The sequence below is a fragment of the Balaenoptera borealis genome (genome assembly GCF_965194805.1).
Source record: "Balaenoptera borealis genome assembly, chromosome: 3".
In the NCBI taxonomy this organism is placed as follows: domain Eukaryota; kingdom Metazoa; phylum Chordata; class Mammalia; order Artiodactyla; family Balaenopteridae; genus Balaenoptera; species Balaenoptera borealis.
In genome coordinates this window covers 26,384,135-26,409,050 of record NC_138866.1, presented here as the reverse complement: position 1 = coordinate 26,409,050, position 24,916 = coordinate 26,384,135, and the positions used below count along the sequence as shown (strand labels likewise).

The 24,916-nt window shown below is 47.1% G+C and overlaps 1 protein-coding gene and 1 long non-coding RNA gene across 3 annotated transcripts in view; one reads left to right on the top strand and one right to left on the bottom strand.

Annotated features, from left to right (window-relative positions):
* The window catches only part of LOC309626636, a 1,318,538-nt gene that overhangs the window by 571,279 nt on the left and 722,343 nt on the right, over positions 1 to 24,916 (bottom strand). Inside the window, exon 2 of the long non-coding RNA XR_014243340.1 lies at positions 23,053 to 23,112. This is a non-coding gene — a long non-coding RNA (uncharacterized lncRNA). The remainder of the gene's footprint in view (positions 1 to 23,052; positions 23,113 to 24,916) is intronic.
* IFT43 (intraflagellar transport 43) overlaps positions 1 to 24,916 on the top strand; it is an 89,235-nt gene that overhangs the window by 51,561 nt on the left and 12,758 nt on the right. For both annotated transcript variants that reach the window (XM_082387586.1, XM_082387587.1), the window contains exons 4-5: positions 13,701 to 13,733; positions 14,383 to 14,429. In XM_082387586.1, coding sequence (XP_082243712.1) covers positions 13,701 to 13,733; positions 14,383 to 14,429 — 80 coding nt within the window. The remainder of the gene's footprint in view (positions 1 to 13,700; positions 13,734 to 14,382; positions 14,430 to 24,916) is intronic.

Genomic DNA, 24,916 nt, shown 5'->3' with positions numbered 1-24,916 from the left:
AAAAGGCCTAATTAGGCTCATCATTAAGTTCAATTAGGCACTGGAAGTGACTGTTCCTTCTCAGCCTGCCGTGCCCTCCAAGAACTGGATCCATTCCCAGGCAGCCAGCTCGGGAGCCAGTTCTCGTTACGGGTTTAGGCCATGATTCCTTCCAAGGCCGAGGGCAGGGTTTTCCGGGAGGCTCTCAGCCCAGAGCCGGGAGCTCCAAGTGCGCGTGAAATGCGGGCGGGCGTCTGTCCTGGAGGCCATTCCTGAGCCCGTCTCCACTCACCCTCCTTCTCTAGGGCCACCCCTTCCCCATGCACGTGTTAGGAGTCGGGATATCTGCCTGTGTGCTAGTCCCCCTGCCACCCACCCGCCCTGTGACCTTGGCACAGGTCATGGGAACTCTTTGGGTTGAGGTTCCCGAGGGGTTTGAACTAGATGATCTCAAAGTTCCCCTTACAGCTGTAGGCTATCACGATTCCGGGAAATCCCAGATGTTCAAGCCCTGTGTACCCAAGATTTCTTTCCACTGAGCACTGACTGGGAGAGAGAGGAGGGGAGGTCCAGTGTCACCTGGGGCCGCCAGCTCAGCAACCTTGGGCTCTGTCTCTTCAGCGTTAGAACTGAGTGGTCTCAAAGGCCCCGCACAACTCAGAAAGAGTGTTTGCCCTTCTGAACTGTGCTTTCTGGATGGCCGCTTGAAATTATTCATTTTGGTCCATGAATCATGGCCTTGAAATGAAACAGTTGACAAACCCTGAGGCGGGGCAGACCTCCCAGGCACAGGGGCCAGTGGGGGAGGCATGGATGTGCCCTGGTGTGTTTGGAGTGCGCAGGGCGGGGGACTGAATCCCGGGGTTTGCCTGGAGAAGTAAAGGAAGTAGATGGACAAGGTAGAGAAGGACCCGCATGCAGGGCCTTGAATTCCAAGCGTGTGCTTTACAGTGTTAGGAACGAGGAGCCACTGACATGTTGACAGGTGTGTGACCAGTGGTGCAAGGGACACATGATCACACCTCTTCTGCATGCTTTTTTGATGTGGCACGATCTTGGGGTATTTGCAGATACAAAACGACATCCGTTTCTCTCAGTGTAGAGACCTCCTCTTAAGTGTTGTCTCAGCTCCACTCTGTATAGTGCGTGAGCTCTTGTCTTTCTAGGCTGGATGGAGTTGTAGAGGGGCCTGCTCAGCTTTTCCCCTGAGTTTGACACCTTTTTTTCTGGCAGATTTTGGTGATGTCACTCATCTGTTGTTGCCTGGGAATTGTTCTCCTCTTGTATCCATTTCAAATCATTGCTTTCTCTTATGAGACCGTATATTAAGGTTACCTAATTATGATTACATGAGGTTGGTTTTTCCATAGGATATGTGTTCCTTCTTGACTAGAATGACTTCTCATTTGCCACTAGCTGTGCTGTATTAGTGAGGTTGTATTCATCTGCAAGCAGCAGAGAACCCCATTAACAGAGACCTAAATGGAAGAGGGTTCTCTCAGAAAATAGAAGGTCCAGTGCTCTGTGGTCCAGGGCTGGTGTGGCAGCTCCATCTTGACAGCAGGGACAGAACTCTTTCCATCTTCCTGCCCACCATCCTTAGCATGTGGGCCTTTGTCATGATGCTCATGTCTCATGGTTGTATGATGGCTGCTGTACCTCCAGGCCTCACTTCTGTTTTCCAGGCAGGAAGAATGGAGGATGATATGGAGGTGAAGGAGAAGGGCTCTTTCTTAGCAAGAATTTGTCTTTTAGAGGTGAGGGGCCAGGATATGCTTTCCAGGGACTGCTGCATCTTTCTCACTGATCAGAAATATGGTGTATGCTCACCCCTCAGTGCGAAAGAGGCTAGGGAATGGAATATTTTTAGCTGGGCTCATTGCCGTCCCAAGCAAAATCAGGGTTTGAATCAAGAGGAAGGGGACATGACTTCTGGGTAGGTACCACGTTGCTTTTTCTGTGGTTGACCCCATCAGGCTGAGCTACAGCAATCACTGGACGAGACTGCCCTGCTGAGACCGCCGTGTGATGTAGGGGGTCAGGTGTACTAAGGGACATAAAAACAGTCTCACCTAATTCTGGAAGCTTCTCAGATGTGAGGAACCCTTTGGAAAGGACTTGAAAGCCAGAAAAAGTTGCTTTTTAGACAGGGGTAAACAAAAGTGGCTGAAGTGAAGGAAGGGAACCAGGAGGCAGAAAAAGGAAAAGCAGGAGATGGATAGCACAAGAGGAGTGTACAATGAGAGAGCTGGGGGGTAAGCCTGGAGGCTAAGCTAACGTTGTCGTGGAAGGCTGTGGGCAGCTGCCGCGGAGGCTCTGTGAGCCGGCCCAAATAGTTCTTGTTTGGGGGCAGGGGTGTGTAGATGGGCGGCCAGGTGGGGAGGGGACGTCTCCAGGGTAGGCTGCCGGGCATGTCGGCTGAGGGGTCCAGGCGGGTTCAGCCAGAGGCAGCAAGAATGTGCGAAGCAGGGGAACGAGGGGTCTAGAGGCAGAAAGTAGGAAGCGCTGGCTGGGCACACCTGGCCAGCACCCACCTCTGGGTGGGGGTTCAGTTACAGGACTGAGGAGGAGAAAGGCAGCATCTTGAGCAAGGATTAGCGGCGCAGGGAGGAGAGACTGGAGTGAAAATAATGATAATGATGGCAGCAGCCGTGACTGTTCACCGTCACGTCCTGTGTGCCAAGCGCTGTGCTTGTAAATGCTCTGTGTGAAATAACTTATTTGATTCTAACAACAACCCGGTGAAGCAAAATGTGGTATCATCGCCAGTTTTGCGGAGTTTAAGTGACGTGCCCCAGAGCACAGAGCCAGTGAACGGTGGCCCTCTGAACTGAACCCTCTGACTCCAGAGCCCGTAGTCAGAGCCAGCTGAGCCCACGCCTTAAGTCCTCCCGGACCTGGAGAAGAGAGGGCTGAGTTCTCAGGTGCCCTCTTGGGAGGTTCACAGGCTCAGCAGGTCTGAACAGATACCCTCTTTCCAACTGCTTAGAGGGAAAGGAAGTAGAAAGGAGTCATAGTAAGGAGGAAGGAAGCAGCTGGGAGGTTAAGAGTGGGTGAACTGTCTAGGAGAGGAGAGTGAAGGGGAGGTAGAGGTTCTCCATGAAGCTGGGAGAGTGGTGGCCCGTTTTGACAGCACCTAAGAAAAGAGAAGGGAGGACCAAGGAGGAAAATGTCTTAAATTCTTTAGTAGGAAGGGAGTTTGCGTTAACTTTGTTGTCTCTAGAAATGACTGAATAAGGGAAAAGGGTTTTTGCCCCCTTCCTTTCCCTCCTCCCTCCTTCCTCCCCTTTCCTCTTTGGTGTGTTTCCCCCACCATGCTGACTTTGGGATCTCCAAACCAGCACATTACAGGGATTGAAATGTTAGGGCTGGATAAACCAGCTGTGGGAAAAGGGGTGGCTTGGGAGGTGTCAGAATAGGAAATGGTATTAATGGGAACAGATGGGGATGGGGGCCAGGATCGGGAGAGGCAGGGTCAGTGTCATTCCCAGAGCCGGGGAGGGACCTGAGAGGTCATGGAGCGTGGCCCCTTCGGTTTAGAGGTGGAGAAGATGAGGGGTGGGCGGTTGAGTGGCTCAGGTATAGAATCGTAAAGAGTTAGAAAAGCCCTCAGATGTCACCTTGCCTCCCCCCCGCCCAAGGTCATGCAGCTAATTAGTGTAATAGAATGTGCCTCTCGTTATGCAGCCATGCCATCCTGAAACCTTGAGAGCTGCACGCATTTATCTGAAGTTCATGAAAGGCCGTGCACTGCGCTATTTGTGCAACAGCGAGTCTGTGAGAATAAAACTCTCTTTACTGCAATCCTCCGGGACTCTCGCAGAAATGAGATGTTGATCATATGAAGCAATCTCAGTGAACAAAAAAACTTTCAGGGAAAGTTGTGTCCCCTGAGCCAGCCAGTCTGCTGAGGGGGACACGCGGCTTTGCAGAGTGAGCGGCTAAAAGCCAGCAGGGAGTGACTAGGGACGCCAGCCATTGGTGAAAATTCTCCCGACATAAACGATCTCCTTGTTCTTCCTTTGATGGATTCAGTCTCTCAAAAATAAAATGCATCTGTGAACATCATACCTGCCTCTTCCCTTTTCTTTTTAGCCCTTTACTGAGAAGTAACTGAAAGCAGTTTTAATTGTAGAGGCCGCAGCCCGGGCAGACATAGGTATAAATATGCACAGGAGATAGAGCCCCACTCATAAAATCTAGGTTTTTTCTGGTCTCGTGGGTCTGCCGGTGATTTTACTTTTTGTCCCATCTACCGTCCCCACGGCTGGTTACCGGGGGCTGTGCAGGTTTCTCCTGGTTTCACAGTGGTCATTGCACAAGAGTCCATGTTTAGCAGTGCCAGGGTGTCCTTGGTTCATCCATACCCGGGAGTCCCCAGGAGGCTGCCCCACATGATGCCCTGCCCGGCCCTGGGGGCCTCCCTCGCTGGCAGCTGGAGGGGGGCCCCTCTAACGGCAGGCACCACCTTTCCTTTGAGCAGCTTATTACTTGGGTCAGTCTCGGTGTAATCGTGGGCTTTTGGGGGACCACAGGATGTAAAAGAAGGGCAGAGAAAACAATGGGTTAGTGACTGGAGAGAAATCTTTACAGGTTCCTTTATTACAGTGAAGAAAATTCTCTCCAGGAGAAATAAAAGACCCAACCCATTCAGTGTAAATCCACTATACTTCAGTTTTTTAAAAATGGACTGAAATAAAGGTTTTCAGAAACGCTGATAAAAATTTGCCCCCTGACTTGTGGAGCCATGATTTTGCTTGTTTTGGTCACCACATCCTACGTCATTTCACTCTCCATCCTTATGGCCACATTTCCCAGAGACCGGCTGTGAGTCACAAAGTTACTGTCTCTCCCATCAGCTTTCAGCCCCTCTGATCATGTCAATGGGAAAGTCTCAGTTTGCACCTAGTCTTTCCTTAACACCTTTGTAACCTTGCTAATCTACCTTTTTAACAAAGAGAGAATATGCTCAGACTTCTGGCAAATAGCAATATGTGGCTATAATAAAATAAATTTTGTGTTTTATTTAAATTCTGTTGTTTTTTATAATTACCTTCTATATGGCTGGTGATGCTAAATTTCCACTGAGAATATAAAGTTTTCTTTTAAATAAATTTATTACAGTAAAAGTAAGGAATCAACTTAAAGAAATATAATCAGCTTAAAGAAAACATAAAGTAAATGCAGAAAGTACACAGTTACAGCAAAATTTGTGAAGGTAGAATTTGAAAATGGCAGACTTTTGGGAAACACTGTCTGATAGCACTTCTTCCCAGAGGCTTTTCCTCCCCATCCTTCCCCAGCAGGAGGGATAACAGAACTTCTTCCACTTAACCCTCCGTGCTGGCTTTTATATCCCAGGATATGTGGTGAGTTGCCTATTGTTCATTGCGTCCTCTCTAAATTGTCTTAGTAACTTGAAGGGAAAAAAAGGAACCCAGTGAAAATTTCTAGCCCCATAGTTCCCTCCTGATCCCTGACCAATGTCAGCGTCTGTGTTTTTGGAGTTGATACCAACGTGTAAGAGCATCTTGTTCCAGTCTGGCTGCACACCCAGCCAGCTCCGATTCCCTTCTCATTTTCAGCCACCACCTCATCTGTATTTCAGCCACACCAGCTCTCCTGCTGTTTTCTGAGCACACCTGGCCCTTTCTTGCCTCCCGTCTTTATTCAGGTTGTTTTCTCCAGCTGGACATCCTTCCTGCAGCTTTTCTGCCAGTTGCAAGCCTGCTCAATCTTTCAGTTGGCACGTCTTCTAGGAAGTCTCCCCAGATTCCCCCAACTGGAAGGGTCAGTTCTCCCTTTAGTGCTACCATGATATTTTGCTCTAACCTCTCTTGTCTTGTTAAGAGTAGGGCATAATAGAACCAGCAATAGATGAGGAATTGTTGGTTTCTAGTTCCAGCTCTGTGTCCAGCTAGCTTTGGGGCTGTAGTGAGGTCGCTTCAGCACCTCTTGGTCTCTGTTTCCTCACCTGGAAGATGCACAGGGGGATGGTCTTTCAGTCACTGCAGTATGTGAGTCTTCTGGAGGGATTACTGTTATCTCTATAGTGTTCCTTTCTCCAGCCAGATTGTAAAATCCTGAGCAAAAGGTCCCAAATCCCAACACCTCCCGTTTGTGCCTAATAGATAATTAGTTACCCAATAAGGTTTCTGAATAAAATAATGTTCATTTGAGATACCTAAGATCTAGAGATCTAAACTTTTCCACTTTTTAGTTTATTCATAGCAGAAATATACATACATTATTATATGTTCCCATAATTATTTTTAGCTACTGAAACTGTTTCTATACATTTCGACCCTTTTTCCTCCTGATAAATGCTTCTTTAGAGTTTGAATTGGAACAAAGATGTTATTTTGAATCTGACCAGCAGGGGGCAAACTTCACCCAGGAATTGCCGTGTAAATCACTATCGCTTCAATTTGATAGGGCTTGGGAGTCTACAGATAGGATTTGGAAGTTGGTTTTCGTCTTTCTACTAGACACCTTGTTTTTTGATAATGCCAGCAGGAGCTAAATGTGCTCTAATATGACCTAAAACCACAAAGTGCCAAAATTTGGGTGCTGGGGAGTTCTTGTTTGTCTTTAAAAGAAGGGAGAACGTACAATACCTGCAAATACATCTGGACACTAAACATGAATGGCAAGAATTAGGAACTGAGGGGGAAAAGAGTGGGGACTTCAGCTCTCAGGAGAGATTTCAATGAGGAGAAATCTATTGGCCAAAGAAAACGTCAGTTCATGGAAAATATCTGGTTTTTAATCAGTATTATAGGTGGGAAACATCTTAGAGCAGAGGGTCCCCAGTTAAGCAGTCCACTGCCTGATGCTGAATGAACCTTGTAGCCATGATGACAATGGCAGATTTCTCTGCTCAGATTTGGGTTTCCACTGTGAAGGCTCATTTGGTGGGTCACACAATTTATAAAGTAGAGCCTCGGTGTTAGATGTGCTAGTGATGTGTTATATGATCTAGGACAAATGACCTCCCCTCTCTCAGGCCTTTGTAAAACTGACCTCAATGAGGTTTGGATGCACTTGTGAGATTTTTATTGGACATTTAAGAATTATGAGGGTAGAAAACGTCGCAAGAAAATGGTATTTTGACTGCTTTTCTTCCAGAGGAGTGATATGTTTTGAAAATATAAGGTAGCTTTGGCTTCACTTTAGCTGGTCTCTCATTTCTGCACTTCCCCTTGCTACGTGTTTATGAATTTGGCCCCTGACTGCAGAGTTTCTTCTTTCTGTCATGGGAGCTCTGTAAGCTCCTTATTGTGGCTTTAGCTCTTCCCTCATGGGCAACAAGTTGCGCTAGTAACCATTTGTCCAAACCCTTCACATCGCTCTCTGGTTAGAGGCATGGCCCAGGCAGGATGGTCCAGCAGGGGGCCTTCCACTAGGACATCAGGGCTCTGGATGCGCGGCACTTTGCTCTATTTTAAGCCTGTGCTGTCTTGCAGCGGGGAGGTGAGTCTAGGGCCCAGTATGTGCTGTGGATACTAAGAGACTTCAAGGACACTTCCCCCCATTTATCCCAGTTATGTCCCCTGCTAAAATAGGTTAACGGTGTCTAATTAACCACTGAACATTGTCATGCTGCATAAAGATAGCATCCTGGCTGTTCTTTGAGCCATGGTACTTTATCTCCATTTAGATCTCTGCAGTATTCCATTAAACTCGAGAGCAACATTTTAACTGAGATGATGTCTACATTAGGGCCGCCTTTCACCCTTCAGCACGTGACCCGTGTAGGTAGCAGCTGAGGCCTTCTGTCTGATGCAGCAGGGCGGGCAGAGGAGACTGGCTCTGCAGGCGGGGAGGGTCCTTACATTACGGTCCTTCTCTGCCACTGAGCCCCAGAGTAAGACCGAGGATCCGGGATTGGGCAGTGGTTCTGCGTGGCTGCAGGCACGGGGTGTGCCAGCACCGTCAAGCTTGTCCTCCACTGACCAAATCATGCCCAGTGCACGTCAGCGTGGTCTCTAAATGTCAAAGGAAAGGAAGTGCATCTGAGCAAAAGAAGTTAGAAAAAGCGAGTGCCTGGAGGAAAGGGTGACCTGGCTAGATGGGGTCTCCTTTCTCCCATGACGCGAGCTGTCGTGTTGTAAATTAACCAACATTAACTACCACATGGTCAGGCTGACAAAGCTACACTGCTGCTGTAAGTTGAAAGTATGTCATCTCATCATGGAAAATGTTAATTGAATTTGAAGCAGAGTCTGTAGAACGAGCCTTTCCCCCAGTGTAGAACTGCCTGCGTGCCTGTATCATGTAGGGTTTAAGAACTGGGCCTTGTATACTGGCCCGACCCCTTTCTAGGTGGGTGACCTTTGGCAAGTTACTTTACTTCTCTGAGCCCCAGTCTCCTCATGTGTAAAAGCGAGCACGTTTAAATAAGATAATGTAATAATTAAATAAGGTAACGTATAATACTATATATAGTAGTGTTATATAATAGTAACATATAAATAAGATAATATAATAACAATGCTTGGCACCCAACAAACTCAGTAAGTGTTAACTGTTGTCATCAGTCATCAGTCTTCCTGTGACAAGCAGTGGGGGCAGGGGCCTGGGAATGGACTCTCCCCTGAGAATCGAGGGTGGATGTGTGGAGCCCGGGCCGAGTCACCCAGTGTGGCTTGTAGAGAAGCGGGGGTGAACACCAGGAGGGGACTGGTTGAGTGCGGAACTGAAGGACTGGGCTCTGAAGGAAGGTAAGGATAAGGAGACAACGCCCTTAACCTTGAAGTCTCCACCTGTTTAAAGAACAGACGGCTTCACGTGAGGCTGAGCGATCTTAGCGACTTGGCAAGCACCACACGGAGAGGGCCGTGGTTCCCCTCTTGCCAAGTCACTGACTAGGTCCGGCGCATCCCTTGCTGCAAAACAGGAGGCCAGGGTGCCCTTACTCCGAACACCCTGTCTCCACAAGGTGAGAGGTGAGGGAGGACACTTAACTCTCAGTGTCCGGAGTTAAAGCTTTGTTCTGCAAAATGGCCAAAGTAATCAGCAAGCGATGGAGTAGCTCTTGAAAAGAAACCTGGCATTTAATTAACTTTTCAAAGTGCTAGTTCAGCAACCTCTATGTTTTACATTTTGAATATTGAACAAGCATCTCTAATCAGATCTGAATTGCTTCTGGGCCTCCCCCGGTGGAGAGCACCTGCTGAGCTTTTACGAACAACATAGAATCCTGAGTTTCAGGAGAGCCAACTCAGAGTCACTCGGGAATGGAGCCTTCAGTCTGTGAGGCCGTTTGCTTCCTCCCCTCAGCCTGTAGGTCAAGTCAGAGTTCATGAACGCTTCTGTAAGAAGAAAGCAGGCAACTCGGAAGGACAAGGCAGCAAGGCTTACATTCTGCTGCTTAGCGACAGAGAGTTCAGTCTACTCTCTGAGATGAGGTTTCGGGCACTGGTTCTCACATATGTGACTGGGCTTCATTTCTAGAAATTACTACCTCAGGGGGCCTGTGGTGAAGCCTAGCACACCAGTGCTGCAGAAGCTTCCCAGGTGTGATTCTCTTGTGCACCACTGGTTAAGAACTCCTGGTGTAAAGGATTCTCTCCAGCTTTCAATTAGCTATCTGTTGCCTCCTGTAAGTATGGAAAACCTGTGAGCACAGTAAATCCAACCAAATGTCGGGGTGACCAGGGGACATCTAAAAATCAGCGGGTGTCTGCTTTTGAAAGGGCTTGGGGCAGTGGGTTTGGGAGATAAGGATTCTCGTTTCAGCCTCGTCACTAACCAGCTCTGTGGTGTGGACAAAGCACACAGAGCTTTGGTGGATTGGTGCCCACTGTCCCAATCTATCGGTATATATAAAATGGTGCTCCTGAAGCCTGCTTTGGCTCTTTTCCAGAGCTGATGTTGATAGGCATGAAAGTCTCTGAAGGCTCCCCAAAAGTGCTCTATCTCTGTACAGTGGTCTCGCCAGTATTATAATTGTCAGGTTCCCAAACCCTCTAACGGCCACTTCTGGGGAAAGAGGCACGTGGGCCACGGGGGGCGGTAAGAGACCAGAAGCCCAGGGTGGAGCTGGCCACAGCTCTGCAGTCCTCCTGCCACAGGTCTGGGCCAGCTCACACCGTTTCCCGGGAAGTGTGTGATGACCCAGAACCTGCAGTCCTCTCCCTCAGCCTCCACCCACCTACACAGTCTGTGGGAGGCGGGGCTTTAGCCCACATCCTTCTTGGGTTACCTACCCTGCTGGTCAATGATAGACCACCAGGTTTTCATTATTTTTTAACCTGTCACCAGCAATTTAAAAATGTGCTCTGCATCGTGACTGGGTATATCTGTATATAAAACTGAAAAAAATTTTATGTAACATTTATCCTTACTATTTGCAGTACACTCTCTTCACTGTTCTTTGCTACTGGAAAAAAAAAAAAAAAGACAAAAAAGAAAGGCTGGTGGTGATCCTCTAAATTGATTTCATGGCTCACTAATTGTTCATGACCTGTGGTTTGAAAATCCTTATGCTAGATTCCATGTCACTGCATGGCCTGAGGTGCGTTTGGGGACTAGGCAGGTAAAGTAAATCTGTGGAGCGGGGTGTTATTTCAAAATAGCACGTTAAATTATATCACTGAGATACATAGACAAGTTGTTTGCATATTCACAGTTCTATAAAGAAATGTACTCTCTACCTGCTCTCCTAAAGCATGCTTCCCACTTCCTTTTGCTTTCTCACTTTTGGTAGCTGCGGAGCTACAGGAAACACTTCACTAGCCTCTTAACTTCTGTAAGAAAATCAGCAGTGCAGGTTCAGCGGTAAAGAGCTAGTAGGGACCCCCAGGTGCCAGGAGGGTGGGAGCTCAGGCTTGGAGGGGGTGGGGCACAGCCCAGCTTCCCTGAGTTTTTCCTTGTGGGAATGCAGGCCCAGTGTGGCCAGGGTTTGTATTTGAAGAATTCAGAAATCCGGATTTTTTTTGTACGAAATCTCCCAATCTGGACAACAAATTCATGTTAAAACAGAAAAAAATTAAACCAAACCAAAATAAGCAGCGGTGTGGTGCAGCCCAAACTTATCTGCAAGCTAGGTACAGCCCAGAAGTGGCCGGCTGTTTCAAAGGCAGTGTTTCCTGATGTTTCTCCAGGGCCCCGCCCAAGTTCCCACTAGGCTTTCCATCTCCCAAGCGGAAGGCTCTCCCAGAACCTGCTCTTTCTAGCAGACGGACAGACAGACAGAACGCCCCCTGGGGCATCCCTGCCCTCCATCCTTGAGGGCTGTCTCTTGTTCTTGCTCCTTCCCTGCTGCGGGAGGATCCTGGGCTCCCCCTAGGGTGAGAGGGAGCAGGACGTGGGCTCAGCGGCAATTATGCTGAATATGGACCTCAGCCCCTGTTCGGATGATGAGTGGATAAATGGCAATTAATCAGCCTTCCCCCGGAAGAGTAGGTTATCATTATTGTTTCCTTCAGACAAAATCACCGCTCCTTTTGCCCCGGCACATGGCTTAGGAAGGCAAGATTCTGTCGTAACTCCTGAGGGTAGTCAGAGAGGGAGCTGCCCCTTCTGTACAGCAGGAAGGCGCTGGCCTAGGCTGCCCAGCCTCTCGAATCCCGTTATTCTTCTCTGACCTCCGTTTCCATCCAAGCTCTTCTGCCGCTAGTGACATATGACTGGCTCATTCGGACAGTGGGTTCAGAGTTCAGCCTCACCAGGACAGTTAGAGGCAGTGGTCCCTGGGAACTCAAGCCGGGAGCAGAGCCTCCCCTCCACACAGACAGAAGGCGGCCGTGCTGGCGGCGGGGGCCCGGGCGGGTGCTGCATTCAGGATTCCTTTGACTTCGACTTAGAACAGGTCATAAACCTGGGTCATCTGACATCACCATGGTGGGGATGCCCTGGGTACCCGATGCAGTTTACCTTTGTGCCCCACCTGCTGCCCTGAAGGTCCCACCCGCCCCCCTACCCCTAGTTGCTCCATCTCTTCAGTCAGCCCTTTAAGAGTCAAAAACTGCAGCCTAGGAGGTCCCCTCAGAGTTGTTCCATACTGTTCTTCCAACTTTACCTACCTATTCACTTCCCCCTCCCTGACTTCAGCCAAAATTAATCCTTTCTTCCCTCCTTCCTTCCTTCCTTCCCTCCCTCCTTCCCTCCTTGCTGCCTTCCTTCCCTCCTTGCCGCCTTCCTTCCCTCCTTCCCGCCTTCCTTCCCTCCTTCCCTCCCTCCTTCCCTCCTTACCTTCTTCCTTCCTTCCCGCCTTCCCTCCTTCCTTCCCTCCTTACCTTCTTCCTTCCCTCCTTCCCGCCTTCCTTCCCTCCTTCCCTCCTTCCTTCCCTCCTTCCTTCCTTCCTTCCTTCCCTCCTTCCTTCCCTCCTTCTCTCCTTCCTTCCTTCCTTCCCTCCTTCTTGCCTTCCTTCCCTCCTTCCTTCCTTCCCTCCTTCCTTCCTTCCTTCCCTCCTTCCCTCCTTCCTTCCTTCCTTCCCTCCTTCCTGCCTTCCTTCCCTCCTTCCCTCCTTCCCTCCCTCCTTCCCTCCTTCCCTCCTTCCTTCCTTCCCTCCTTCTTGCCTTCCTTCCCTCCTTCCTTCCTTCCCTCCTTCCCTCCCACCTTCCCTCCTTCCCTCCTTCCTTCCCTCCTTCCCTCCCTCCTTCCTTCCTTCCCTCCCTCCCTCCCTTCTTTTACTCTGTCTCTTTCTTAACAACGCAGTTATAGTCTAACTTTCATGGGAAGTAATCTATTTAGACTTAGGTTTATGATTCTACTCTTTGGGGATTATTTGCCTTTTGTGGAAAGTGCTGGTTGGCCCCCATGCAGCTCTTACTGGGAGGCCTTCTCGGCCTCCTGCCGGCCGTTATGATGCTGCCACCACCCTTTGCCCTTGATCATCATGGTGATTGATTTCTGACTTAAAAGAATTCATAGAAAACAAATACTCTGTTATCACAGAAATTTTCACACATACGGGAAAGTTATCTCCGTGTAACCCACACCGAACTTTAAAAATCTTCAGCGTTTAGCCAATCTCATTTAGAAGACTTAAGATCAGTGTTTCTCAGAGTATCAGTAGTGACCCGCTTGGATTAGAATTACTGGGAATTTGTTTAAGATGCATGTTCCTGGGCTCCCCCCCAAGACCAACTGATCCAGAAATCTGTCGTTGCTGGGCCCAGCAATCTGCACGTCTGACAAGCTTCCCAGATGGTTCTTACGCACGTTCGGGTTGGGGAAGCAGGGCCTCACATAGCGTCTGTGTGCGAACAGACTTCCTGCTCGTGGAAGGTCTTACTTGCCCACCATCACTCACAGGGCCTTCCGGTCCTTCACGTGGAGGAGACAGAAAGTCAGGCCTGAACTGAGCGGCTAGTTAGCCCACTTTTGCTCACGGGAAGCTACACGTGTTAGCACAGCAGCTTCAGATGAGACCCAAGGCCTCAGTCCTAAGCAAGTGCTCTGTAAATTGGTCAGTTAACTGTTGAAAGGAAGGCACCATGTCATCTATACCCTTTTGAGTTTTGAGCTTCTCACTCAACTTGCACTTAAGCTCAACAATTTAATTTGGAGTCATGCTGAAATAAGGCCGTAAGAAGGCATTACTGTAATTTTCTTACATTGGTTGTGGGCCTTGGTCTATAAAGAGGAATCCAGACAAATAAAGCACTTGGGTTATGCTAATTTGCTCCCACTTTTGAAACCCCCCTCCAGCATGCCATGTCAGTGCCGGAGACTAGAGGGTTCTCATAAACCTTGTCTCTCTTTTTTCCAGGTCAGGAAGGAGGGCTTCTGAAGAAATAGAAGAGTATGTGTCCAGTATTCTTACAACATCCTGTGGTGACCATAGTCAACAGTGCGGTCTGGGTGGTCCTCATCTGTTCAGCCTTTATTGAACACAGCATTCAAAGACAGACAGCAGGAAGCTGCCCATGGGCTGGGGCTGGAGTTAGGAACACTAGTCAAGGGTTCGGTTAATGCTGCTTCCTCAGCTGAAGGGCTGGACTCTGGCATTGATGCCCATGTCATACCTCCCACCGCATGGTTTTTAGAATTGTATGTTCAGGTATCAAGAGTACTGACCCATGGGTCCTGCTTTATTGACGCAGATGGGCAGAAGCAACTCCAGCCTTCTAAACCTAGCCTTCTCCTAAGACTTATATCAAAAAGAAAGAAGGAAGGTTTCTAGGTAAAGATGGAATGTGAAGGTAGGGCCACGAATCTCATACCTGCGGGGTGGGTGGAGCCTCCTATCACGGTCGGTGTGATGTTGCCTGTGGGATGGAGCACCGCATGGCTTGTGCGGCCGTACATGGCAGACCAGCTGCCAAATCAAGTCTGACCAAGTTGGTGGAGGGGAGTGGGTCCAGAGGCATTTTCATCTAGGAGAAAGAATGGAAGCAATAACAATACAGGGTTTTCACTTTCTGCTTTCCTTTCCTTCTTTTTGGGGGCAGTCACCGCCTCAGACAGCAGAGCCTGGATGGACCAGATGATGGAGGAGGTAAGATGTCCTTGGGGAAGTCAGAAGGGCTTCCAGAGACGTCCCAGAGCATTTCCTGAGCTACAGTTAAGGCGCCATTTGCTGCAGGCTTACTGGAAACATCCCCTGTGGCCTCATCCTAGCCGTTTGTTTTGCATCTCTGCGCCTTGCTAAGTGCTACTGCCCCTGCCTAGAATACCCCACCTTCTTCTTTATCCACTAATCCTCTTTGTCCTTCAAAACGCAGCTGGAAGCATCACCTCCTCTGAAATGTCTTCCCTTCCATCCCACCCTTTCTCTGAGTCTGATGTTCTTTCTCTGCGCCGGCAACCTCCTGGGCAAACTTACATTGTAACACACCACCACGGCAGTAATAGCTAATACTTATCAGGTGTTTATTATATCTCAGGCACTGTCCCACCACTTTATAGATGTTAAAGCATTTCATTTCACAACAACCCTATGAGGCAGTACTATTATTATCCCCATTTTATAGTTGAGGAAACTAAAGTACAGAGAGGTTAAGTTGCCCATGGTCACAGAGCTAAGTGACTATCACACTTTAATTCTTTATTGGCTTGACTGTTCTTCCCACCAGGCTCTAAGCTCCTTGATAGTGGACACCGTGTCTTATTTATCTTTGCATCTCTCATGCACAACACACAGTAGCCAGTTAAAGGCTGACATTGTAAATGAGGGAGAAACAGCACTTACATGTCCAGCAGCCATGTCACAGCCAAAACCTGTGTTCAGAACTCAAGAGAAAAGGTAAAGTTTGTGTGTACTTTTTACAAGAAACCTACTAGAGCGGAGGTTATCTTTAAGACCTAAATGATCAAAGCCTCTTTTTTAACCCACGTATTTACCATTTCCACACTATTCCTTTGTGCAGAATTCAGTTTCCATCTTGTATCATTCTCCTTGTGCCTGAAGCACTTCATTTAACATCTTTTTTGTAGAGCAGGTCCTCTGGCAACAAATTTTCTCAGCCTTGTTTGTCTGAAAATGTCTTTACTTTCCACCAGATATAGAAGTCTGGGCTGGCAACTCTGTTTTTCCTTTTAGCATTTTAGATACTTAGTTCATTGTCCTCTGGCTTGCATTGTGCCTGACGAGAAGTCAGTGGTTCTCCTTATGTTTGTTCCCCTGTATGCAGTATGTCTTTTTCTCCTGCTTTTAAGACTTATTTCCCCTTATTTGTTATTTTCAGCAGTTTGGTTATGATGTGCCTTGTTGTGGTTCACTTTGTGTTTATCCTACTTGAACTTCTTGAGTCTGTGGATTTACGGTTTTCATCAGATTCAGATAATTGTGGCCATTGTTTCTTTTTTTTTTTAAATTGAAATATAGTTGATGTACAATATTATGCTGGATCAGGTGTACTATGTACTGATTTGACATTTGCATACATTAATGAAATGATCTTCATGATAAATCTGTCCCCATACAAGTTATTACAGTTTTATTGACCATATTCCTTATGCTGTCTGTATATTACTTCCCTGTGGCTTATTTATTTTATAACTGGAAGTTTGTACCTCTTAATCCTCTTCCCCTATTTCACCTCACCCACCCCTGCTCTGGCAACCACCTGTTTATTCTCTGTATCTGTGAGTCAGTTTTTGTTTTGTGTTTGTTTTGGTGTTTAGATTCTGCACATAAGTGAGATCATATGGTATTTGTCTTCCTCTGTCTGACTTATTTCACTTAGCATAATACCCTCCGGATCCATCCATGTTTTCACAAATGGCAAGATATCCTTTTTTTAATGGCTGAGTAATACTCCACTGTATATATATACCGTATCTTTCTTATCCATTCATCTACTGATGGACACTTAGGTGGCTTCTCAAATTCCAGCTGCCTTAGCCCCCTAAACTTTGACCTCTGTCTCCTCAGCTCAGCCAGACCTCCCTCCCCATGCTCCACTTGGGGTTCCCCACCCCTGTGCCAGTGTCCAGGAAGCATCTCTAGGCAGAAGCCAGGATGACTGCAGGGCCCACTTCATTTGTTTCCCTTCCCTTGGGGATCACAGTTCTGTGCTACCTCTTGTCCACTGTGTGAAAACAGTTGTATCTTGTATTTTTTCCAGTTTTCTAATTGTTTATAGCAGGAAGGCAAGTCTGGTAACAGTTACTCTCTCATGGCTAGAAGTGGAGTCCCAAAGCCTTCTTTTAAATACCCTTTGCTTGCAACTACAAAGTGGAGGAGAGAATTAAATCTGTAGAACATGGATGATTCTCTGTTCCTTAGCTACCTCATAGGATTAGGGCGAGGGTCATATAGGACAATCATGAAATATTCCGGGATGGTGGTTAAAATACAGATTCCCAGGCCACCCACAAAACAGAAGTTGGAGTTGGGGCCCAAGGATCTGCATTAATTTAAGTAAGCTCCCTGGATAAATATTTCACACGTTGAAGTTTGACAACCCTGCTGTAGTGCCTCCAAAGCCAGGATTGAAGACTGGAGGGGGAGTTGTGTGCAAGAGTACTTCTGCCTCATCTCCTTCCAAAGGGGTTTGAAGGTAGAAAGGGAGTCTCTGGAGGTCAGGAATTCAGCCTGCACTCTAGGAGTTAGTAAGAGCTCCGGGCCCGCTGCTCCCATCATTCTGCAGCACTTTGCTTTTCCATTATCTCTTACTGACAAGCTCATTTCTTTTTGCCAGATATTCCTCCTTAGCTCTGCTCACTAAATTCCTCTCAGCTGCCAAACTTCTCCACCCACTAATAATTCCCAGTGGCCCTGTTCAACAAGGTATCCTGCACTTCTTTTCCCAGAGTCTGCTTTCCCAGACGTGTTCCTAGGATGTCCTCTGCCAGTGCACACTGGCAGCTGTGATGCTCAGTGATTGGCCACACTTTGGGTTGGCCTGTCCTCACAAACGCTCTGTTGCTTCAGCCATTGGTTGCATAGGGCAGCAGGGCAACCACCCAGGAGGTTGTTCCCCGGACTCCAGGAGGTAGGTCCCTGCCAGACATGAACAGAGCTGTTTGGTGGTTAAGGCGCAGTGTGCTTGGAAATTGTGATGCTGATGAATCTGAGGTGCTCATTCAATTCATGGTCTACAGAAGGTTTATCTAACTGGGACTCTTCTCCACTCCTCTCCCCACCCCACCTTGGACCTCTTTCCAGCTCCCCTCAAAGGACCTCTGAAATCCCACCTTCTCCATTTTTTTTCAATGTGTGAACATGCTCCATTTCAAGGAGTACCTGTTAAATATTACAGCAAAACCCTCTGAATACTGAAGTTTACACACATCACAGATGCGTTATTAGAAGGTTGTGCTGGCTGCCATCGTGACATCATCATGTTAGAATCAAATTGTTGCAGGTTTTTTTTTTTGTAAATTTATTTATTTATTTATTTATTTTTGGCTGCATTGGGTCTTCATTGCTACACATGGGCTTTTCTCTAGTTGTGGCGAGCAGCGGCTACTCTTTGTTGCTGCGCGTGGGCTTCTCATCGCGGTGGCTTCTCTTGTTGTGGAGCATGGGCTCTAGGTGCGCGGGCTTCAGTAGTTATGGCTCGTGGGCTCAGTAGTTGTGGCTTGCGGGCTCTAGAGCGCAGGCTCCGTAGTTGTGGCACACGGGCTTAGTTGCTCCGCGGCATGTGGGATCTTCCCAGACCAGGGATCGAACCCATGTCCCTTGCATTGGCAGGCGGATTCTTAACCACTGCGCCACCAGGGAAGTCCCAAATTGTTGCAGTTTTAAGCAACTCTATAGGCCACCTTGTCCAAACCTGCCATTTGACGTGTTAAGAGGTTGAGGTTTACAGATTATTATACAGAATCTCAGGACTCAGAGGGGAGCTCTGATCTTCTGACTCTCAAGGGAACAGACACTCTGCTGTCATACCGTGGTGTCCACCAGCATCACTGCCATCACCAGTATTACCAAACATTTACCGCGTTGTGTAGTATGTTTTTTTTTTCTCATTTAATTCACAAAACAAATCTATGGGAAAGTTCCTTTAAATCAGTTTTATTGAGTTCTAATTTGCATACAGTAAACTGCATCCATTCAAAGTACACAGTGTGAATTTTTACACATGTATATACCCAGTTAAATCTCCACCACCATCAATATACAAAACATTTCCATCACGCCCAGAAGTTTCTCATGCCACTTTCCAGTCCACCCTTCCTCTGCCCCTGTCTCCAGGCAACTATGATCTGTTTTTTTGTCAAGATAGAGTGGTTTGTAGTTTCTAGAATTTTTTATACATTGAATCATATGCATGTATGCTTCTGTGTTTGGCTTTTTCCGCTCACTGGAATGATTTTGAGATGCATCCAGCTGGTTGCATGTATCATTACCCTGTTCATTTTTGTTGATAATATATGGACATAGCACATTTTGGTTATCTAGTCACCTGTTAAAGGACATTTCAGTTGTTCATTATCTCCATTTTAAAGATGAGCAGACTAAGGCAAAGAAAGGTAACCTTGCCAAAAGTCACACAGCTAGTAAATGACAGCATCAGGATTTGGAGGGCAGCTGTGCTCACCACTATATTACTAACGCAGCATAGCTCAGCACCAGGCTTGGAATGCAGGTCTTGGCTCCAGAGTCCTTGCTCTTGGCCTCTGAGCTGTAACAAATGGTACGACCCTGCGCTGTGTTGGCATCTCCTTGCACAGGTTGGTTGTGTCAACGTCAGTTCCCAGGTGTGTAAGACAGAGTGCTGGCATGACTGACGGGATGCTTAATACAGTTTCATTAAGGAAGGGGAGAAGAAAGATACTGTTTTCAGAGAATACCCCTACTATTCTTTTCCCCTTCACAAACTTGGAATGTGAAATTTGTGAATTGGCCTTTATTTTGGCTCCAGAGGTTTGACGCATAAAACCCTTTCTTGTCAGAGTGCACTTGATGTTACCTTCTAGGAGGTATGCCTCTTCCCTGGCATAAATCTGTTTTCCATGCAGTTATGCCTGAGTCCTGTAGTGGAAAATCAGTTCATATGTTCCACTTCACACTCGACTTAGTCCATTTCGCTGTATGTGAATGTTTAGAATCCATTGTGCAATAAGAATCATATGTTACATATAACTAGTTTCTAGAATTATCTTTGCTCAGGGAATTACTTGGTTGGCTAGTTAAGGCTGCTCCTTTGAACTTAGAATAACCAGTGGGTGGGGAGACTCCACGAAATGATTGCCCTGAACCATCCATGGACGCTCCTTCAGCAATGACATTAAACAGATCTCTGGGCACCTGTGAGGGAACCTACTGGTTCCCTTAATAAAATCACCTCCAGGTTCCTTGAGGTCATCAGTGAGGAGTGTTCTCACCTGGGAAGGGACTGCTCATCTTCTGGTACTTGGTGGGGGTGGGTGATTGACGAGTCATCTCAAAGGAGAAGATGAATCTCCAGGAACAGAGATGAGGAGCCAAGGTCCAGGGTCTCCTCCCGGCGTCTTGGAGGTGAGCTTTCACTGAGGAAAGCCAGGGGGTCTTCATGCAGTGCCTTCTGTGGCTAGTGCCGCTCCCATGCCGGACGGTTATGAGTGAGACAGCCCCTGCCCTCCAGGACTCTCTGACCTAGTGAGAAATGCCCGGTCTTCTTTCGTCCTCTTCTTTTATAGAAGACTTTGAGGAGCCATGTCTCTCGAGATATATTTCTCAGCATTCAGCCTCCCTGGATCACTCTTGATACATGGTGCTCCTTCTTCCCTGGGGAAGAAGCCGAGGGAGAGAAGAGAAGCACTTCCTCCCATCCATTGACCCCTCAGGCTTCCGAGGGAAGAGAACAGAAAAACAGAAGAAGGAAGGAGCTGTTGAGATCGGGTGTGTTTTTTGAACGAGAAGCGAAGAGTAAGTGCCGTGTAAGGGTGGTTTGGGGATCTGTTGGTTAACCGGAATGTATTGCAGCGGGACTGTTTGCAAGACCAAGGCAGGCTGAGCTCAAATGTTTTTAGGGGCCAGGCAGGTAATATAAACACTTGAAACAGCGGAAGTGTTCAACTATAAAGAATGGTGGGAGCTGTGATGAGCTTGAAGGGGAGATGGCATGACCTGAAAGTTGTCAAATTCATATTTCAAAAAATGACAGAATTTTAAAATATCACTTTACGAACAGAACAAAATGCATCTGCAAGTTGGATTAGACCTTTGGGAAGGGATTTGCAAATCCTTCCTAAGACCTTGGAGGGCTCTCCTCTAAAGGAACACAGGACTTTGTTGGGGAGACAAAACATGAAAGATGGAAAGCATTACAAGGATGAAATAGCTTAGACAGCAGTGTACTGAGTGACAAAGGTAGCAAGTAGTTGTTGCTATATTGGTGATTTATGTTATTAAGGGCTGTGAGGTCAGAAGAGGAAGCGATCCCTGTAGGCTGAGGACCCTTCAGGAAGAAGGAAGAACTTGCCTGGGTCCTGAAGGCTGGATAGGATTAGGTTAGGCAGAGAAACACGTGCACAGCCTTCCAAGCTAAGTTGCCTGGCATGAGGAGCGACTCCACGTTGAGGATGAATAAGGGATTCACCATAACCAGGAGAGAAGCTGCTTCTGCAGAGCTAAGCCCTGATTCTGGTCCATTCTCAACTACAGGTAGTCAACATCCCCACATAAACTGCCTTTCATGAAGTTTAAAGAATGCCAATCATCTAATTTGCTGATTCTAGGTAGACTCACTCACAGCTAGAGCTGACACCGTGCTTTGGGGAAGTTGGGATTTGTGGTTCTGGAGAACAGCTAAGAATAATGGACAGCCAGAGCCCCCGAATGACCTCAGGGTCCCAAAATTGTAGGATGGCAAAACGGATCTTTCCTTTAGTGGCTTAATTATCCATTCCTATTCTTGGAATCAAATTTCTGGTTTGCCCTAGGCCTTTAGACTTCTTCTGTCATGGAAGGTTGTATGTTAGAGAAAGAACATTGGATCTGGAATAGGAGTGAACCCAGTCTCTACAAGCGACACTGGGCAAGTCATTCATTCATTCATTCCTTTAACCACCATTTGTTGAATACCTGCTGTGTGTGATGCTTGGAGCTGGGCACTGGGGACATGATGTGATGGTGTACAAAACATTCTTAGTCCTTGCCCTCATACAGCTCACAGTCTAGTCGGGGATATGGGGACTAATCAAATAGTCACACACTAAATAAGTAAGGACAAATTGCAATTGAGTCCACTGAGGGAAGAGTCTGGAGTGCCATGAGGGAGAATAACGTGGAGACCTGATCTGGGTTGGGTGCTGAGGGAGGGCCACTCTGAAGAAGTGACTTTCAAACTTCGACTTGAAGGAAGAGTAGAAGTTGCCAGCAGGAACTTCCCTGGCGGTCCAGTGGTTAAGACTCCATGTTTCCAATGCAGGGGGCAACAGGTTCGATCCCTGGTTGGGGAACTAAGATCCCGCATGCCACGCAGTGTGGCCAAAAATAAATAAATAAATAAATAATTGCTTGCCAGCGAAAGGAGTGTGGAAGCTTGGGGTTGGGAGGACCCTGGTAGAGGAGGCAGGAGGCACGAAGTCCTTTCACCTGTCTGACGCCGAAGTGTTTCCAGGCCTGTTTGGTCTCTTCCGGCTCTAAAATCCAGCTCTCAGAAAGTGAACTCTGGATGGAAAGTGAAACTTCAAAAGGAGCACTGAGAGGCACACAAATGGGAGAAAAGAAATTCTTTGTCTTTAAAAAAGGTAAACAGTATTCAGATTGAGATCATCTCTAAAAACACAATTAGATATGGACTCAACTTTCAAAAAGTTTATCTCTGAGGTAAAGTCAAGTTAAGAAAGAACTTGTGAGCCCCCCAAATAATGGCTTTAAAAAGGTGGAAAGTCTCTGAAAACAGGAGCTTACCAAAAAGGATTAGGTCTTTCTTGCCTGTAACCATCGCATCTTGGTGTAGCCCAGGACTGTGGGTGGAATTATAGCTCCCTCTTCCTGGCATCTCCCAGTGCCTCTGGGGCACGCCGCCTCCCCACTGGAGAGGGCTGTGCTCTTTGCATCCTGGGGTCCAGGTGTGACAGAATCGAATACCTTAAAACCTTAGGAGTGATAAATCCTACGGCCAACCCAAAAGTGTGTAATTCCTAAAGGACAGGCTGAGTTGAGCCACTTCTAGCCAGGGGCAACTGGGGACTTAATTCTGCAAGTGTAGCAATCTGGATGATCTGAGAGCTCCAAATTTAAGGGTAATTGCTCAATTTTCTATCCATGTCAACAGGGAAAATAGGTAAAAGTGGCTGAACACAGCCAAGCAATGAGGCTGGATGAGATGTGAGATGCTAGACTGTCAGTGGAGTTAGAAAAATGCTGTATGTAGTGGGATATCGCTCTGCCGCCCCTTTCCCGTTCATCTCTGTCTCCGGGCTTTCTAACTCTCTTTTGGGCTCTTTCTCATTGCCTGCTTAATCCTTCCACCCTATCCTTCATCTGTTCTCCTGCAAGCAGCAGTCACTCTTGGCCCAAGCAGTTTTAACTTGGAGAAAGAGAAAATGGAAAGAATTCTTTAAGTGCAGATAAATTGGAACACTGATATCTCAATTCTTTTCTCTTGCTTAGTATGAATGTTCCGTTATGTTGGCATTCCCTTCCTTAAGCTTACTGCAGCACATCGGACTTATTAGGTAGTACCCAAACCTAGTTCCTTTGCCTCCCTAATTTTTTAAAAAACTATTCTAACCAGCACTGATTTTTTTTTTTTTTTTTTTTTTTTTTTTTTTAAACATCTTTATTGAAGTATAATTGCCTTACAATGGTGTGTTACCTTCTGCTTTATAACAAAGTGAATCAGTTATACATATACAATATGTTCCCATATCTCTTCCCTCTTGCATCTCCCTCCCTCCCACCCTCCCCATCCCACCCCTCTAGGTGGTCACAAAGCACCGAGCTGATCTCCCTGCAGCACTGATTTTTGATTAAATAGTGTTCCTTAAAATCAATTTATTTTTCTAAATTCAAAGTCACTAGGACTAGATGTTAAGGTTTTGCCTCCCCACCCTTCCCTGACACGTGCAGACACAGGGGCTGCTTTTAGCTAACATTTCCAGAGCAGGAAGAGGACAGGGGTGGGGTGGGGTAGACTCAGTGGTCCAAGGATTAGCTGTCCTCTCTGTTGTCTCTGTGCCTTGTTAAGCTTCATTCTGTTTATAGGATACTGGGTATGAAATTTGAAAAAGAAGTCCTTCTTATAGGAAATGGTATTGATAATTAATGTTTGTAAGTGTTTACCAAGAGCCAGGCCCTGTGCTGCTTTCCCTGCAATGCTTCAGTTAATCCTCACAACATTTCTGTGAAGAGACACTGTGATCATCACCCTTTTACAGAGGAAGGAATTGAAGTTTTGTGATGTTAAGTAGCTCACAGAGGTCACATGGCTAGTAAGCAGTGATGTGCTGGTAAATATTTAACAACCAGCTCTCCGGGGGGGAAAAAGTCCTCATTGGTAGAGTTTGCCGATTTCTGTGGTGTAAGTGCTCCCACGAGGGCTGGTTTCAAGCTCCCAGCATGACATCAGTGACCACAGAACTGGGAAGAGATGGACAGTAGCACACCAGTATGTCGTGTTTCCATCATACGGGTACATTGGATGTAAATAATTTCAAGAGCATAGGCAAAGTAAAATGTAGTAAAATTTAGGAAGTGGTGAGTTTTGAGTATTACCTTTCTTTTTAATATAATTTATTTAATTATAAGGATGTATAATTTAATCTTCAATAATGTTTATGTTTAACAACCTGCATGCGAAATTCCTAAAAATTTTAGCCAGCGTGAGCTGCTCCAGGACATCACTGCTAGTAAGTGATGGAGCTGGAGTTGGGACGTGGCCTTTGTGACTCCTGACCACCTGTTCTCACCACCTTCCTCTTTGCTGTCCAAGTGTTAGGTTCGTTTCTCAAGCCTGCTTATCCAGGAAGCTTGCCTCCACTCATATTCCCACTGCCCTGTTGCAGATTTGTTATCCTTTCCTGATTCTCAGATTAGCCCACTGGCCCCTGTCCTCAGCTCTGCTGATCCTCTCCCCGTGAAGTCTTGGCAGCAACATCCAGGCTGAGCAGAGAAAAGCCAGAGAGACCAGGTCTTTAGGGCTCTGTGACATGAAGCAGAATCTTCAGGTTGGACCACTCCTCTCCTTCATGTTATGCTTTCTTTTCTATCAAATCCATTGGGATTGCTTTTAGATAATGAATTCTCTGCTGGGTCCTCTGGAGAGGAGAGCCTATTTTAGCGGGAGAGGAAGGAGTGTCCCTGGGCTTGTGCGGGTGGCAGGGTGAGTAGCAGGGAGTATGGGAAGTTGGGAAGAACAGAGACCCCACAGGGCACTCCCTGGGCTATGGCGGGCATTGGCTGGAGCTCTCCCACCAGCGCAATGCTTTGAGACACAGCTGAGGGAACAAACTGACATCACAGAGACTTGGGACACTCAAAAGACTGCATGGAACGTCAAAGAGCCCCAGCCAGGGGTGTTGGATCATGGTGCCAATACTGAGCTGAGGTCATCGTGGGCCACAGGCGGACTCTTGTGCAGGTTCATTTTAGTATAGAAAATG